General features: G+C 51.1%; 1 protein-coding gene across 4 annotated transcripts in view; it reads left to right on the forward strand.

The window, feature by feature from the left end:
* The window catches only part of LOC122541552 (tenascin-X-like), a 196,120-nt gene that overhangs the window by 43,612 nt on the left and 137,234 nt on the right, over positions 1–15,274 (forward strand). For all 4 annotated transcript variants that reach the window (XM_087979261.1, XM_087979257.1, XM_087979258.1 and 1 more), the window contains exons 2-5: positions 2,689–3,220; positions 6,600–7,910; positions 13,222–13,337; positions 14,829–14,982. In XM_087979261.1, the coding sequence (XP_087835387.1) occupies positions 2,803–3,220; positions 6,600–7,910; positions 13,222–13,337; positions 14,829–14,982 (1,999 nt within the window). In that variant the 5' untranslated portion in view covers positions 2,689–2,802. The remainder of the gene's footprint in view (positions 1–2,688; positions 3,221–6,599; positions 7,911–13,221; positions 13,338–14,828; positions 14,983–15,274) is intronic.

A 15,274-nucleotide genomic window follows, 5' to 3' on the forward strand; every position in this document is an offset into this window, starting at 1 on the left:
ATCTCCCCTCCCAACCCGACTCCCACCCTCTCCCCCTCACCCCACCCTGGCTCCCACTCACTCCCACACCCAGCTTGACTCCTTTCCCATCTCCCACTCTGACTCCCACCCTTTCCACCACTCCCCCCCCACTCCCCCCACCAGCCTGATTGGCTGCCACTTTTCGAGTGTGACTGTGGGGATGGCACTTCGAGAGAGAGAGAGACTCATCTCCTCTTCAGTGCAGAAACAGCTCAGGGTGGAACCTGTTCTCCACATGAGCCTTCCCCTACATTCACCATCACAGCCTGTTTCCCCATCCCCTCCTGTTCCGGGATCCCTGCTGGGTTTAGCCTATATCCCAAATTCCCTGCTGTTCCCTACTCCCTGCTGGGTTTCGGCCTGTTTCCCCACCCCCGCCTGTTCCCTAATCCCTGCTGTGTTTATGCCTGCTTCCTCCATCCCCTCCTGTTCCCTAATCCCTGCTGGGTTTTGGCCTGTTTCCCCACCCCCGCCTGTTCCCTAATCCCTGCTGGGTTTATGCCTGTTCCCTCCATCCCCTCCTGTTCCCTGCTCCCTGCTGGATTTAGGCCTGTTTCCCCACCCCGCCTGTCCCCTGGTCCCTGCTGGGTTTAGCCTATTTCCCCTTCAGATTGGTGACACATTGTGGAAACTAATGAGCCTGGCCCAGCCCAGGCCAGGTGCTGCCTAAGGAAGCCTGTCCTTGAGCGAGGGTCTCCATGTAGCGAGTGTCTCCATGTAGCGAGTGTATGTGGAAACTGGCAGATTCCCATCAGTTCCCAGCTCTGTCAGTCTCCTTGTTCTGCATTGAGCTGTTTGGAAAAGCATCGTTTCCACCTGCTCCCCATCCCTTCTCCCCCTGCCCCCCTGTGTTTAGGGCTTGCACAGCGTGCAGGAACCCTCAATCTAATGCAGACTAAGCCCTGTCCACCCATTGTCCACTGACCTGGGCCTGACCTCCCAGTTTACAGTGCAAATGGTTTGAAATGCTGCCAGGCCCCTACCTAACCTCCCCTATTCCCATCTCCGTCATCACCTCCAGGATTTACTCCACACGTGGCCTCCAGAAACCTCCCACTTCCCTTCGATCCTTCAAGATTTTCCTGCAAAACGTTGTCTCGTTCTCCCCATCCTGATGTGCCCTTATCAAGCTTTGCTCTGCTGATGTGCCTTGGACTAGCTTATTACACTGACAGTGCTATGTAAATGCACCTTCCTGCAGCCTCCCCACGTCAAACAGTCGCAGTGAGTGACTGAGCTTCAGTTGGAATATGGAGCCTTCTGTTCCAGGACGCTGCATTCGCCAGTGCAGAGCAGCTGGGTTGGCTCAGGGATGGGGGGGTGGGGAAACAGGGAGTTAGGCAGGGCCCAACGGTTTCCCTGGGGAAATCCAGAGAGAGGCAGACAGCCAAGTCCAGCTTCCTCTCTCCCTCTGAGATTCCCAGATTTCCTGTAGCGAAGGGTTAGATCATGGTCACTCATTACAGTCAGCACGCAATGGTTCACACATGGGATGTGGGGCCTCTAACACTACCCTCCCCCATCTCCCAGCCATCTCCCTTACCTCAGTAGCCTTCCTACCCAGCTGATTGATGGTCAGAGATTGAGCTGGGTTCGTAAAAAGCCTTTTCCTGAAGTTTCCCAACAGCTGCTCACTGTCACAATGGAAAGACTGAAAGAACAAAAAGATGCTAATTTCGAAATGACCTTTCCCCTCCACAGGACATCCCAAAGCATTTCATAGTCAATTAGTCCTTTTGAAATGCATAGAGTCATGGATATGTACAGCACAGAAACAGACCCTTCGGTCCAACCCATCCATGCCAACCAGATATCCTAAATTAATCTAGTCCCAGTTGTTAGCTTTTGACCCTTATCCCTCCAAACCCTTTCTATTCATATACCCATCCAGATATTTTTAAAATGTCGCAATTGTACCAGCCTCCACCACTCCCTCTGGCAGCTTATTCCATACACGTATCACCCTCCGTGTGAAAAATTGCCCCTTAGGTCTCTTTCCCCTCTTACCCTAAACCTAAGCCCTCTAGATCTGGACTCCCCCACCCCAGGGAAAAGACTTTGTCTATTTATCCTATCCATGTCCCTCATGATTTTATAAACCTCTATAAGGCCACCCCTCAGCCTCCGACGCTCCAGGGAAAACAGCCCCAGCCTGTTCAGCCCCTCCCTGTCGCTCAAACCCTCCAACCCTGGCAACATCCTTGTAAATCTTTTCTGCACCCTTTCAGGTTTCACAATATCCTTCCAACAAGAGTATTGTTATAATGTAAGTTAGAAAGGTCTGGACACAGCAAGATCCCACAAACAGGCTGCATGATGAGTAGACTGTCTATCTATCTTCGAGTGGTGCTGGTTGGGACATTAACATTGGCACTAGGCCCTGGGGCAGAGCTGTACTATGCCAGCCACACTGCCATGAGATACGTTCTAGGCACCTAAGAGGGCAGGAGAGGCCTGGTTTGAATACATCTTGTGAAAGTTGGCACTCGGACAGTGCTGCATTCCCATGGGGCTGCACTCCCCTTGGGGGTCAATCTGGTTTGGTGTTCTCAAATCCCCAGTCAGATCTGAACCCGTGACTCGCGGGTAAGAGGTCAGAGTGCTACTGAGCCATGGCTGATACCTTTTTTACAACCGTAACTAATTGTGTCATTTCTCCCTCTCCAGGGTATCGTGGCACGAGCCTGTGTTCGAACAGACCTACTGACTGAAGGCGCGACCCCCAAGCCCCTGCACAAGCCTGGACTCCTCCCGCCCCCACCCCCACTTGCAGCAACAGAGATGGGGCTGGCCTTTAAGATCCTCCTCCTGTTGGTCACAGTGAGCCTGGAGGGGGGCGACTGCGCCATCTTTGTGAAGACCATCCGTCAGCGGCGGGCACTGCTGCCCAACGCCACATCCGGCCGCCCCACCACCTTCAACCACGTCTACAACATCAAGCTGCCGTACTGCAGGAACTGCTCGGCTAACGTCGCTAGGCCCCTGGCCCGCATCTTTGAGGCTCGAGATGAGGCCAGGGATGACCAGAGCTTTGAGCACACCGTCGACCCCACCAATCAGGTGGTCTTCACTCACAGGATTAACATCCCTCCACAGGTCTGTGGCTGCGACGATATTCAGGCTCTCCTAAACCGCCTGGAGGTGCTGGAGAAGCAGGTGCTGACCCTGGAGAGGCAGTGCTCGGGCAGTCCGTGCTGTGGTGAGTCTCTGTGTCAGTGCACTTCCCGGACTGACAGGCTCTGGCCTACATCAGTTACTCTCCCGGCCCAGTTGTAACCAGAGCCCCGGTGGGGGCCAGCAGGTTGAATGCCACATCCGCTTGTCAGGAATGTTTGAAGCTAATGTGTTGACGTTTGGTTAACGGGGAGCGATAATGGAATGGTGATCAGGCTGTCGTTGTCACGGTGGATGGAGTGAGGGAGGAAGAGAGAGTGAAAGAGAGGGACTCTCGCAAAAAAATAGAAATTGCTGGAGAAATGTAGAAACACGAAGCAGAAGACAGGAGCAGGAGGAGGCCATTCGGCCCTTCGAGCCTGCTCTGCCATTCATCTCCATCATGGCTGATCATCCAACTCAACAGCCTCATCCTTCTTTCTCCCCATAACCTTTGATCCCATTCACCCCAAGTGCTATATCTAGCCGTCTTCAATGCAATCAATGTTTTGGCATCAGCTACTTCCTGTGGTAATGAATTCCACTGGCTCACCCCTCTCTGGGTGAAGAAATGTCTCCTCACCTCTGTCCTAAATGGTCCACCCGAACCCTCGGACTGGTTCTGGATACACCCCCCTCCACCCCATCAGGAACATCCTCCCTGTATCTACCCTGTCTAGACCTATTAGGATTTTATAAGTCTCTCTGAGATCCCCGCCCCCTCCCCCACACAAACTCCAGCAAAAACAATCCTAACCTAGTCAATCTCTCCTCATATATCAGTCCCACTGTCCCCGGAATCAGCCTGATAGACCTTCGCTGCGCTCCCTCGAGAGCAGGAGCATCCTTCCTCAGAAAAGGAGCCCAAACCTGCCTCACCAAGGTTCTGTGTAACTGCGACAACACACCCCTGCTTGAAACCTCTCACAGCTCAGCGGGTCTGGCAGTGTCAGTAGAGAAAACACAGAGCTAATGTTTCTCGTGCATTTCCTCAGAGTTGCTAGTAGCGAGGAAATGGTGGGTGTATATATCCTTAAAGCCAAGGGGGCAAAAAAAGGGGGAAGGAATTAATGATAGGTGGAGACAGATGCCAGAGGGAGAGAACAACAAGTCAGGCAGACAGAAGGATCGATAAGGGTGAGCTTCGGAGAATCAAAAGCTACTCATGGGAACCATGAAAGCAGTGCTGAAAGCAGGGGGTGGGAGAAAGTGTGCAGGCCCTAACATTATTGAACTGGATATCAAATCTTGACGGCTGCAGGGTCCCCCAAGCGGAGAATGAGATGCTGTTCCTCAAAGACAGAGAGGATGTGGTTGGCTCACCGTTGCATGGGTTGGCAATATCACTGACTGAGTGGGATGACATTGCACTGCGTTCTTCTTTAGCCTGTGGAACAGTGAAAGAATTCATTGTGAAGCCTTTGGGGGAAGACTCCAAGGCAAATCCTTCACAAACTGGGATTTGACAAACTGTGAATGGGCTGTGGGACCTGAATGGTGACATTTCCACAGTCTGGCACATGTTCCAATTCCTGGCAGTAGGAATGATTTCCTACAGTGTGGAAACAGGCCCTTCAGCCCAACAAGCCCACACCAACCCTCCGAAGAGGGTCCTCTGATTCGATTAGATTATCCAGCCTGGCAGGGGAAATCGTCTCCGTAGGGATGATAGACTGCAGGGATTTCCACTGACACGGTCTGCAGGAGCAATTTAATGATCTTTATTCGTCATAAAACTTGCATTTTATTCCAGATTTGATCATTGAATTTTATTCCTCTCCTCCCTGGGGATTGGGGAGGCTATTGGAGCAGGATTCGAACTGATGCCTTTGGAGGATTGGTCCAGGTCCCTGGATTACTAGCACAGTCCCATCATATGTCAGGTTTGGTGTTTGCTCAGTGCTAAGTGGTTCTGAGCTGGTGTAAGTGTTGATAGTGGACACTTGATATTGGACACCAACTGGAGGACTGTAGGCCTCTCAGTGGTTTGTCTTGGAGTTACTTTCGCCTGGTAACAGGTTTCCATATGTCAGACTGCCAACAGGCCACAAATACATAACCACAAAACCAATCGGCAACATTCCCGACACCTCAGATCTTCAACTCTGTCATTGAGTTTGTTGGTTCAGACCACTTCCTGCGGATGGTAAATGCACTGCCCCCTTGTGGTATTGCTGTGTACTGGAGGTCTGATTTCTGCTCCATCTCAGACAAGCAAGGAATGGGAGTCGGGAGTGTGTGGTATTTGTTAAAATTAATCTTACTCTCCCTGCAAGGGGGAAGGGACAAGTAAAGTGTCACTTTGTCATTGAGTCGTAAAGATGTGAAGACCCTTCAATCTAACTCATCCATGCCGACCAGATATAATAACCTAATCTAGGCCCATTTTCCAGCACTTAGCCCATATCTGTCTAAACCCTCCATATTCATACACCCATCAGATACCTTTTAAATGTTGCAATTGTACCAGCCTCCACCACTTCCTCTGGCAGCTCATTCCATACACGCACCACCCTCTGCATGAAAAGGTTGCACCTTCGGTCCCTTTTATATCTTTCCCCTCTCACCTTAAACATACACCCTCTAGTTCTGGACTCCCCCACCCCAAGGAAAAGACCTTGTCTACTTACCCTATCCATGCCCCTCATGATTTTATATGGACCTTTCCGGACTGTCACGTGTGTGTGTAGATGTTGGTTCGGGACAGGATTGGGTCCCGTTGTCTTGTCAAACAATCCAACATCTAAAACCTAACTTTTCCGGAGGGAATCCCACAGGATCAAGGAGGAATGCTGCTCTTACATCCGCCACAACAGCCCCCTGACTTTGGTGAAGGGGATGTACCTAAGATCCTGTTTCATTGCACAACATTAGCTCCTGTTGCTGGCCATCTTGTGTGCTATTTCCACATGCTGTCTTGCAGTGAGCTGCAGGTTAACCCAGTTCTGATCAACTGGAGCTGTTCTCTTTGGGCAAGAGAAGGCCATTTCATCAGGTCATCATCGGTAAAGGGTTTGGACGGAGTAGAGGGAGGGAGAGAGAGAGAGAGAGGAGGGGAGAGAGGGAAAGTCTCCCTATTAACAGAGAATTGAGAGCAGCAGACCCTAATGGCAAGGGAAGGATTGGGGAAAACTCAGGGAAAACCGATAGGTTCTGATCCGGAATGGCCCGAGAGCGGGGTTGGGCATGGATTCAAACACGGCCTTGGAAAGGAATTCAGATAGGCATCCGAGAGGCAGGATGTACTAGGGGGTCTGGAAAAGGCGGTGGAGTGTTACTGCGTGAATAGTCCTGGCACAGGGCTGAATGGCCTCATTCGGGGCTGATATCTCCCTTGGTGTGACCTGACGGTGGGTGGGTAGGAGGATTGGCTGCACTGTCGAGGTGGCTCCAGGCTTAACGGTTCACTCTCTCTCCCTTTCCAGGTATGAAGCGTGTGGACTGCGGTGCCCATGGAAGGTTCAGCTCCTCTAGCTGCAGCTGTGTTTGTGACCAGGGCTGGACGGGGCCAACCTGTGCCAAGGCTAGCTGCCCTGCCAGCTGCCACCCTCCCCAGGGTGACTGTGTGGATGGCCGGTGTGTGTGTCGTCAGGGGTTCACAGGCGAGGACTGCAGCAAGGAGAGCTGCCCCGATGACTGTAATGACCAGGGCCGCTGTATCGATGATGAGTGTGTCTGCTTCCCTGGCTACACGGGCTACGGCTGTACTGAGCAGACCTGCCCTGATGACTGTAGGGACCACGGCAAGTGTGTCAATGGCCGCTGCATCTGTGACAAGGGCTACTCCGGCTTCGACTGCCGCCTCGAAGATTGTCCGGGAGACTGCAGCGGACAAGGGCGCTGTATCGATGGCGAGTGCGTCTGTAACACAGGCTTCTCAGGACGGGACTGCAGCCTTCCGGCCTGTCCCAGTAACTGTCACCGCCGAGGGAGCTGTGTCAACGGCAAGTGTGTCTGCAGGAAAGGCTTCACTGGGCCTGACTGCAGCCTGAAAGCTTGTCCTGAGAACTGTAACAACCGAGGGCGATGTGTCAATGGGAAATGTGTCTGTAACACAGGCTATTCAGGGCCTTCTTGTGGGACCCAGACCTGTCCTGAGAACTGTAACAACCGAGGGCGATGTGTCAATGGGAAATGTGTCTGTAACACAGGCTATTCAGGATCTTCCTGTGGGACCCAGACCTGTCCTGAGAACTGTAACAACCGAGGGCGATGTGTCAATGGGAAATGTGTCTGTAACACAGGCTATTCAGGGCCTTCCTGTAAAACACAGACCTGTCCTGAGAACTGTAACAACCGAGGGCGATGTGTCAATGGGAAATGTGTCTGTAACACAGGCTATTCAGGGCCTTCTTGTGGGACCCAGACCTGTCCTGAGAACTGTAACAACCGAGGGCGATGTGTCAATGGGAAATGTGTCTGTAACACAGGCTATTCAGGACCTTCCTGTGGGACCCAGACCTGTCCTGAGAACTGTAACAACCGAGGGCGATGTGTCAATGGGAAATGTGTCTGTAACACAGGCTATTCAGGGCCTTCCTGTAAAACACAGACCTGTCCTGAGAACTGTAACAACCGAGGGCGATGTGTCAATGGGAAATGTGTCTGTAACACAGGCTATTCAGGGCCTTCCTGTGGGACCCAGACCTGTCCTGAGAACTGTAACAACCGAGGGCGATGTGTTGATGGAAAGTGCGTCTGCAAGGATGGGTTCGCAGGAAATGATTGTTCAATTGGTGAGCTGCTTTCCCTTTCTCTCTTTCTCATGGCTGGTGTCTCAGTGCAGAATATAACTGTACAGATAGCCACTGCAGCCAGGCTGCTCTGTCAGGCACTGCCCATCAGATCGCGAGTTATATCTCTCATTGTCTGTTCTTACCAGTGTCTCAGACTGAGAAGGGTTTAGTTTTATTATTACTCATTCATGGGATGAGTGGGTGACTGCCTGGGTCAGCATTTCCTGCCCAACCACATTACTGTGGGTCAGGAGTCACAGATAGGCCAGACCAGGTAAGGCTGCAGTTTCCTTCCCTGAAGGATATTAGTGAACCAGATGGGTTTTTCCGAAAATCGACAATGGATTCATGGTCCTCATTAGATTCAGATAGTCCCCAGATTGTTTTCTAATTGAATTCAAATTCAACCATTTGCCGTTGTGGGATCTGAACTCAGCACCCCGGAACATTACCAGGGTCTCTGGATTAACAGTTCAATAATAATACCACTCGGCCATCGCCTCCCCTATCTTCACTGGCGAATCCAGGTTCTACATTCTGCCCAGGTTTGTGCCAGCAATGTCCATGAGCTTACAGAAGATGGAAGGCCATGACTTTTGGTTTTTAACATGATGTTTGTTTTGGACTTTGTATTAACTCTGCCTTTCAGACAATGAATATTGTCTTTCCCTCCCTGGTTCCTCTCTGTTTGGGGGTGATGTGGCTGGGCTGGCTCCTCTCTGGTGTGAAATGGGTTAACACAGAATCACACAGAGCTGGCTCAGCCTCAGAGGTGCTGTGAGGGAGGGATGAGCGACCCTGGCCCTGACCTAAAACCATTCCCTGGAGTTGGGAGCCAAGAAACGGGCGTTCACCATTTGGCCAATCTGGCTCAGGGGCAAGGTGACCATCCCTCTGCCGCCCAGCGATGCCAGGCGGTGAGAGTGGGTGGGATTCCTGACCAACACACTCCACACCACACAGCTAGAAGTGTATGATCCCACATTATAACCCAACCACTCCTAAAACCAAAATCTCTCCCTCAGAGAGACCATTGGGAATGATCCATGAAGGACTGACATTCTGCTGGGTGCTAGGGGACACACAGGGACACGGCACAGGGAGAGTCACTCTCGGCCCTGGAAATGCTTGATACGAAAAGTTGATCTTCAAGAGAAAAAGTGTCCCACATTCCAATATTCACCCTGATTTTTGATAAACATCTATAAACATACCACGTTCTAATTCAAATAATGCCAGATGGATGAGATACAGGGAGGATGGATCCTTCTGGGTGGGGAGACGGATCCATCCACACAGGATACGGGCGAAACCATTTAGGATTGGGATGAGGAAACATTTCTTCATTTCAGGAACCTGTAGAATTCTCCTCCACAAAAGGCAAGTCACTGAAGGTTTTCACGGTGGCTCAGTGGTTAGCACTGCTGCCTCACGATGCCAGGGACCCGGGTTCAATTCTAGCCTCGGGCGACTCTCTGTGTGGAGTTTGTACATTCTCCCTGTGTCTGTGTGGATTTCCTCTCACAGTCCTTAGATGTGCAGGTTAGGGTGAATTGACCATGCTAAATTGCCCACAGTGTTCAGGGATGTGGAGGTTAGCTGCATTAGTCATGGGCAAATGTAGGGTAGGGGAATGGGTCTGGGGGGGGTAATCTTCAGAGGGTCATTGTTGGACCAAATGGCCTGTTTCCACACTATGATTCTGTATTTGAGAAAGAGACAGACTTTAAAAGCAATAAGGTTCATGGGGAGAAAACAGACTATGGCATTGGTAGAGGAGATCAGCCAAGATCATGTTGAATAGTGGAGCAGGCTTGAAGGGCCGAATGGCCTCCTCCTGGGCCTAGGTTCTATGAATGGGGAAGGGGGAGAGTGTATCTGGTGTACTCTCTGACTCAGGTTTCATCTGCTGTTGGCTCCACTTCTCTCCGAATTGTGATCAAACATTTCTGTCAGGTCCCATCGCCAAGGGAGAAGCAATTAAGAGATTTACAGCTCTGCCCTCTGACCTCAGTAAGCCCTCTTGGAAATAAAAATGCATGATAAAGGATGGAAGTGACTTTTGTCAATGATCCACGAGAGCAGGCTCTCAGATAAAAGAGATTGTGTTTATTTACACACGGCACATCCCACAGTGCACGGCACAGCCTCTTTCGAATTCACTGAGATGTTGCAGCAAACGTGCAAGCCAATTTTTGCACAGCAAGATCCCACAAGCTGACAATGACCAGGTTAGCCTGTCTTCTGCTGTGCCTTGGCGATAACTCCTCGATCTTCTTTTGACACTACAAGATGGGATGGTAACATCGACCTGAAAGGGCAAACAAAGCTTTGGTTTAACATTGTTGGGGCGGTACGGTGGCTCAGTGGTTAGCACTGCTGCCTCACAGCACCAGGGACCCTGGTTTGATTCCAGCCTCGGGCGACTGTCTGTGTGGAGTTTGCACGATCTCCCCGTGTCTGCGTGGGTTTCCTCTGGGTGCTCCGGTTCCCTCTCAGAGATGGGTGGGTTGGCCATGGGATGATGTCCAGGGGTGTGGATTAGCCAATTGGAAATGCAGGGTTATGGGTCTGTGTGGGATGCTGTCCGGAGAGGCAGTGTAGACTCAATGGGCCAAATGGCCTGTTTCCACGCCATAGGGAGTCTATGAATTGACGGGACCTTAACGAGAGGAGATTTCACTTTTGCCCGGTGATGCTGTAACATTACGATCAACAGAAGAATGTCTTTGAAGAGTCATTTGGAACAGGCTATGAGGCCAGGGAGGAGGGGGAGGAGACACTGACTGGCTCCTTTGACTTTCAGCAGTTATTTTGAAAGAAGGGTTTTATTGAAGTTGGATGAAGAAGGGTAAAGAGCAATCTCACAGAAAAATGTCCTGTTTGTTGACAGAATGGTTCAAAATCCAGGGATGAAAGTAAGAGTGGGTTTGACATTCCACTTTGGAATTCCTGGCTGTTTCTCGGGCAGCTCAGTACCACATTGGCTGCCAGGCTTGTCTGGAATGGAAAAGGCTGGGGCCAGCATGCCAACCAAAGTCCAGGGTTATGACCAGCGGTTAGGCCCCTGCTCTGTTCCAACATCTCCCACTAAAGGAAGCAGGGGGAGGGTGCTAGGCGCCGATGGTCTGGGCTGAGCTGTTGCGGGAGGTCTGATTGGGTTTGTGGATAATCTTGGCAAGGCTACTTTGGTGTGTTGGGTGTTAGGGTGGCTGGGGGCAGGGGGTTAGCGCTAGGGGCGGGTTTGGAGGGCTGTGGAAAGATCTCTTGCCAGTGATGGGATCCGAGCGTATCCACAGGGACGAGAGCTGCATTAGGTGTGATAAATATGGGAACCTTCTAGGGGCCGTGTCCAGAGAAGGAGTGGAGGAGTTACGAAGACAGCAGCTGTGTGGAACCACTCTAAAAGTTTTCTCCGCATTTGAATGGCTCTGAAGTTAACTCAAAGTTACTCGAGTGTGATGAGCTCCATCAGTTTGTGACGCTGGTGAATTTTGCAAAGCAAATCGTCAAATGAAGATTTAAAAGCAGGATCCTCCTGTTCTGGGAGTCTTGTCCTTTTGATGATTTTAATATTAATCCCTCAGCCAGTATCAGAAAACTTTCCCCAGGGCAGGATTGACTGGTACGGGAAGTCATAGTTTGAAGATATTAGGAGGAAGGTATAGAGGAGGCATCAGAGCTAGGTACTTTACACAGAGAGTTGTGAATGCATGGAATGCGTTGCCAGTGGTGGTGATGGAAGCGAAGTCATTGGGGACATTTAAGTGACTGCTGGACATGCACATGGATAGCAGTGAGTTGAGGGGTGCGTAGGTTGTTACTATATTTTACATTAGGATTAAGTCTCAGCACAACATCGTGGGCCTAAGGGCCTGTTCTGTGCTGTACTTTTCTATCTATGTATATCCACCAGCCTTTTGTGCCGTCATCTTAAAGCTGACTTGAGGGATCTTGCTGTGCACAATTTGATTGCTGAATTTTTTCCCTTCGCTTTAAGCGATAGAAAAGTGAACGCCTGTTCCAGGCAATCCGAACCATTAGGAAAAGCCCTGTTCTGAATAAGGGTGTTGCATGAGGACCTCATGGTGTGTCTGTGTATGAGTACTGACCAGAGATCTCTCCACTGACACTCCATTATCCTCCAGCAGCCCTGGGCAAGAGCTGCTCTATGTTTCCAAACCGTGGATAATGTGAATTCAGCTCTGATGATGACTCAAATGCTAACCTGGTGGATGTGGCCGTCCATGATTTCTGCATGTGCACAGTTTCCTGTCACGTAAATGGCTTCAGGCGAAAGCTTTCCATCTCAGGGACTGATCCATCCTTTAAACTTCCTCATTAAACTCTGGCAAGGACTGATTCAGAGTGGTTTGATTCTTGGGAAATGTGATCCTGAAAGGATGTGTCCCAGCCAGGAATTTATCCCTGTGAATTGGCCAGCTAACTGAACGCAATGGAAGGTGCTGAGTTTGGATGGTATTCAAACAATGCAGCGTTTACCTCAATGTTAGAACCACATCACATCAAGGTATTGCTGTTCCCACAGAGCGTTCGCTAGTGCTCTGATTTATCAGAAACACAAGCAGAAAGTGCTGGAGAAACTCAGCAGGTCTGGTACCATTCTGTGGGGGGAGAAACCGGGTTAATGTTTGAGTCTGATACGAGTCCTTCGGAATGTTTCTGGATTCCATTGGAAGCCGGAAATGACAAGAGTCTTTGTCCCTGAGGGAATCCAAGGGGAGTGACAGGAAAATGAAGAGAAAGCAGAGTTGCTGTCCTGATTGTATTCAGTAGCGGAGCAAGTTTGAGAATGCCAAAGACCTGTTTATTATCTTCATGACATTGTGGTTCATTTGAGGCTCCTGTCACACAGCACAGGATTTAATTTGATTTATTAATGTCGCATGTGCCCAGCTACAGTTTGGCCTTACATACAGTCCAAGAGATCATACCATACACAGTATGTATCAGGGTAACAGGACAGAGTGAGCAATACAATGGTACAGCTGCAGAGACATTGTATAAAGAGCGAGATCAACACTCAGATCATCAGCATTCTAATTAACAGCAGGGGAGATGCTGTTGGTGCGTGTGTTTAAACCTTTGTATTTTCTCCCCAATGGAAGAGGGTGGAAGAGATGATAACCAGGTTGGGAGGGCTCTTTAATGCTGAGGTGTAGATGGAGTCAGTGGATGGGAAATTGGCTTCTGTGATGGACTGGGCCCGTGTCAGTGCCTTCACATTCTTGCTCAGGGAACGCTCTGAATGATTTTCGATTCGATAAAGCCTTTGTCCACCTTGTTACAGAAATCCCAGCCGCCATCCGGCTTCATGTGAAGAAGGTCCTGGAGAACAAGGCGACTGTGGGTTGGGAGCTGCCGCAGGTTCCAGTCGATTCCTGGGAGATCACCTTCCGATCCCTGGTAAAGAACCATGGCGGGGAGTGGGTGAGGGGGTGAGGGGCGGGGGGAGAGAGTGCGGGGGTCGAGTGTCAGCCGGAAGGAGGGGCGTCTCCAAAATTCACTGAGATTGTCAGCCCGGGAAAAGGTCACGGAGGCAAAGGAAACAGGCCCTTCAACCCAACTCATTTATGCCAACCAGATTTCCCATTTGCCTGCGTTTGGCCCATATCACTCCAGTGCCTGGCACACACCCCAGCAAACCTCACTGGAAAGTAGGTGGGGGATGGGATTCCCTGGCATCAATCCTTCCTCTGGGCACCATGTGAGTGTGTCTCAGGTCCCAGTCTTATGGCCTATTAGGGCAAAGAAAACTGACCTGGGCACACTGGGCACAATCACCGTGGTGTGCCCTGTCTGACCTACCTGTCGTTGGTCGGAGGGGGGTGGAGGGAGAGATGGGGAGTTTCCTTCCTGAATCAGGGTCTGTAGATCCCGCCTGGAGAACCTGACCTTTAACCCATTAGCTTCCCACTCAGCTCACGGGGAGAAGGTTCCAGAAAGCTGCTGGCAGTTTGAGCTGGAGGAGGAAAAGGAGGAAGAGAGAGCTTGGATGTTCCTTCATTAACCTCAAAGTGGCTTCAATGGAGCCAAATAGTGACTAACATCCACCCCTTAAGTTCCCATCAACAGTTCCTCTACCATCACTGACTGCCACACCGTGCGCAAAGAGGCAGAGCGTGGAAAGGGTCCAGTGAATTGCCCAGTAATCCTGAGCAGCCATAGCTGACCCCTCACCCCTGAGTGGTCAGGAGAGGCTGGGATGTGCTGATGGTGATGACATTGGGTACAGTTACCAAACTCACTGACAGAAACAAACCAGTTTGGGACCACTGCACCCCACTCCCCGATCCCCTCATGCAGAAACACTCAACACAATGTCATGAAATGTAGCTGCAGAGGGGAGGCCATTCGGCCCGCAATGCCTGTGCAAGCCCTTCAGAAGAGGGACCTAATTTGCCTCATGTACCATCCCGAAATCCAGCCAATTACCCCTCTTCAGGTTCACACTGGTATTATGCCCGGAGGTTTGTCAGTACCTTTCGGATCACAACAAATCCCTGAGGAAAGGAATTCCCTACTGGCTTTATCACTCGTTACCTGTGAAATGTTCTCTGCTACCTGACCCTCCTGCCTCATTGATTCACCAACTAAACCGCTCCATAAACTGACGGCTCTGGTGGACGAGGGAAACGTCACCCCCTTCTTCAGCTCCCACCCTCCAACACACCCCACCACCCCCTGCCTCCCCCGGGGGTATCACCGCCTGGATGACCCTCTCCACTGTGGCTCAAAGCAGGACGAGAGGTCAGGGGTCGGGGTCACCTCCTGACTGCTGCGGTGGAGCGGGACCAACCAGTAGGGGTTTGTCATGGCAATGATGGTGGTGGGCCGGGGAGCCTGTTAGCTGTGATTCCAGGGTTTCTGCCACCTGATGTGTCCCATCCCTCCCAGCAGGAGGACGTTGGTCAGCTGATCCATCTCGTGGCTGGCTCCAAGAGCACGTTCCAGCAGACAGGCCTGGCTTCAGGGCAGGAGTATGAGGTGACAGTGCGGGCAAAGAAGGGCAAGAGGTTGGGGCCGGCCGTATCCAGGACCCTCACAACACGTGAGTACACTTCAGAACGTGACAGCTTACCCAGTCACCGTATTGGCCCCAGGAATGGGCATTTTCCCAAACAGAGGGGGCTAAGGCATGACATTGGGAGGCAGATCAAACAGCAACAGCAGCTCATGTCCAATACAATCCATTTCCCGTAACTCTGGGGAAGTGTCTCGAACTGAAAAGGGCTGAAACAGATACATACACACACGTGTGCGCAAGCTCACACACACGCTTGGACACACGCGCTTACATTCACACGCACAGACACACACACACAGACACACACTCACACACA

Source organism: Chiloscyllium plagiosum, unplaced genomic scaffold, assembly GCF_037043375.1.
Source record: "Chiloscyllium plagiosum isolate Xiang-an unplaced genomic scaffold, Cpla_swu_hap1 HiC_scaffold_35, whole genome shotgun sequence".
NCBI lineage: Eukaryota > Metazoa > Chordata > Chondrichthyes > Orectolobiformes > Hemiscylliidae > Chiloscyllium > Chiloscyllium plagiosum.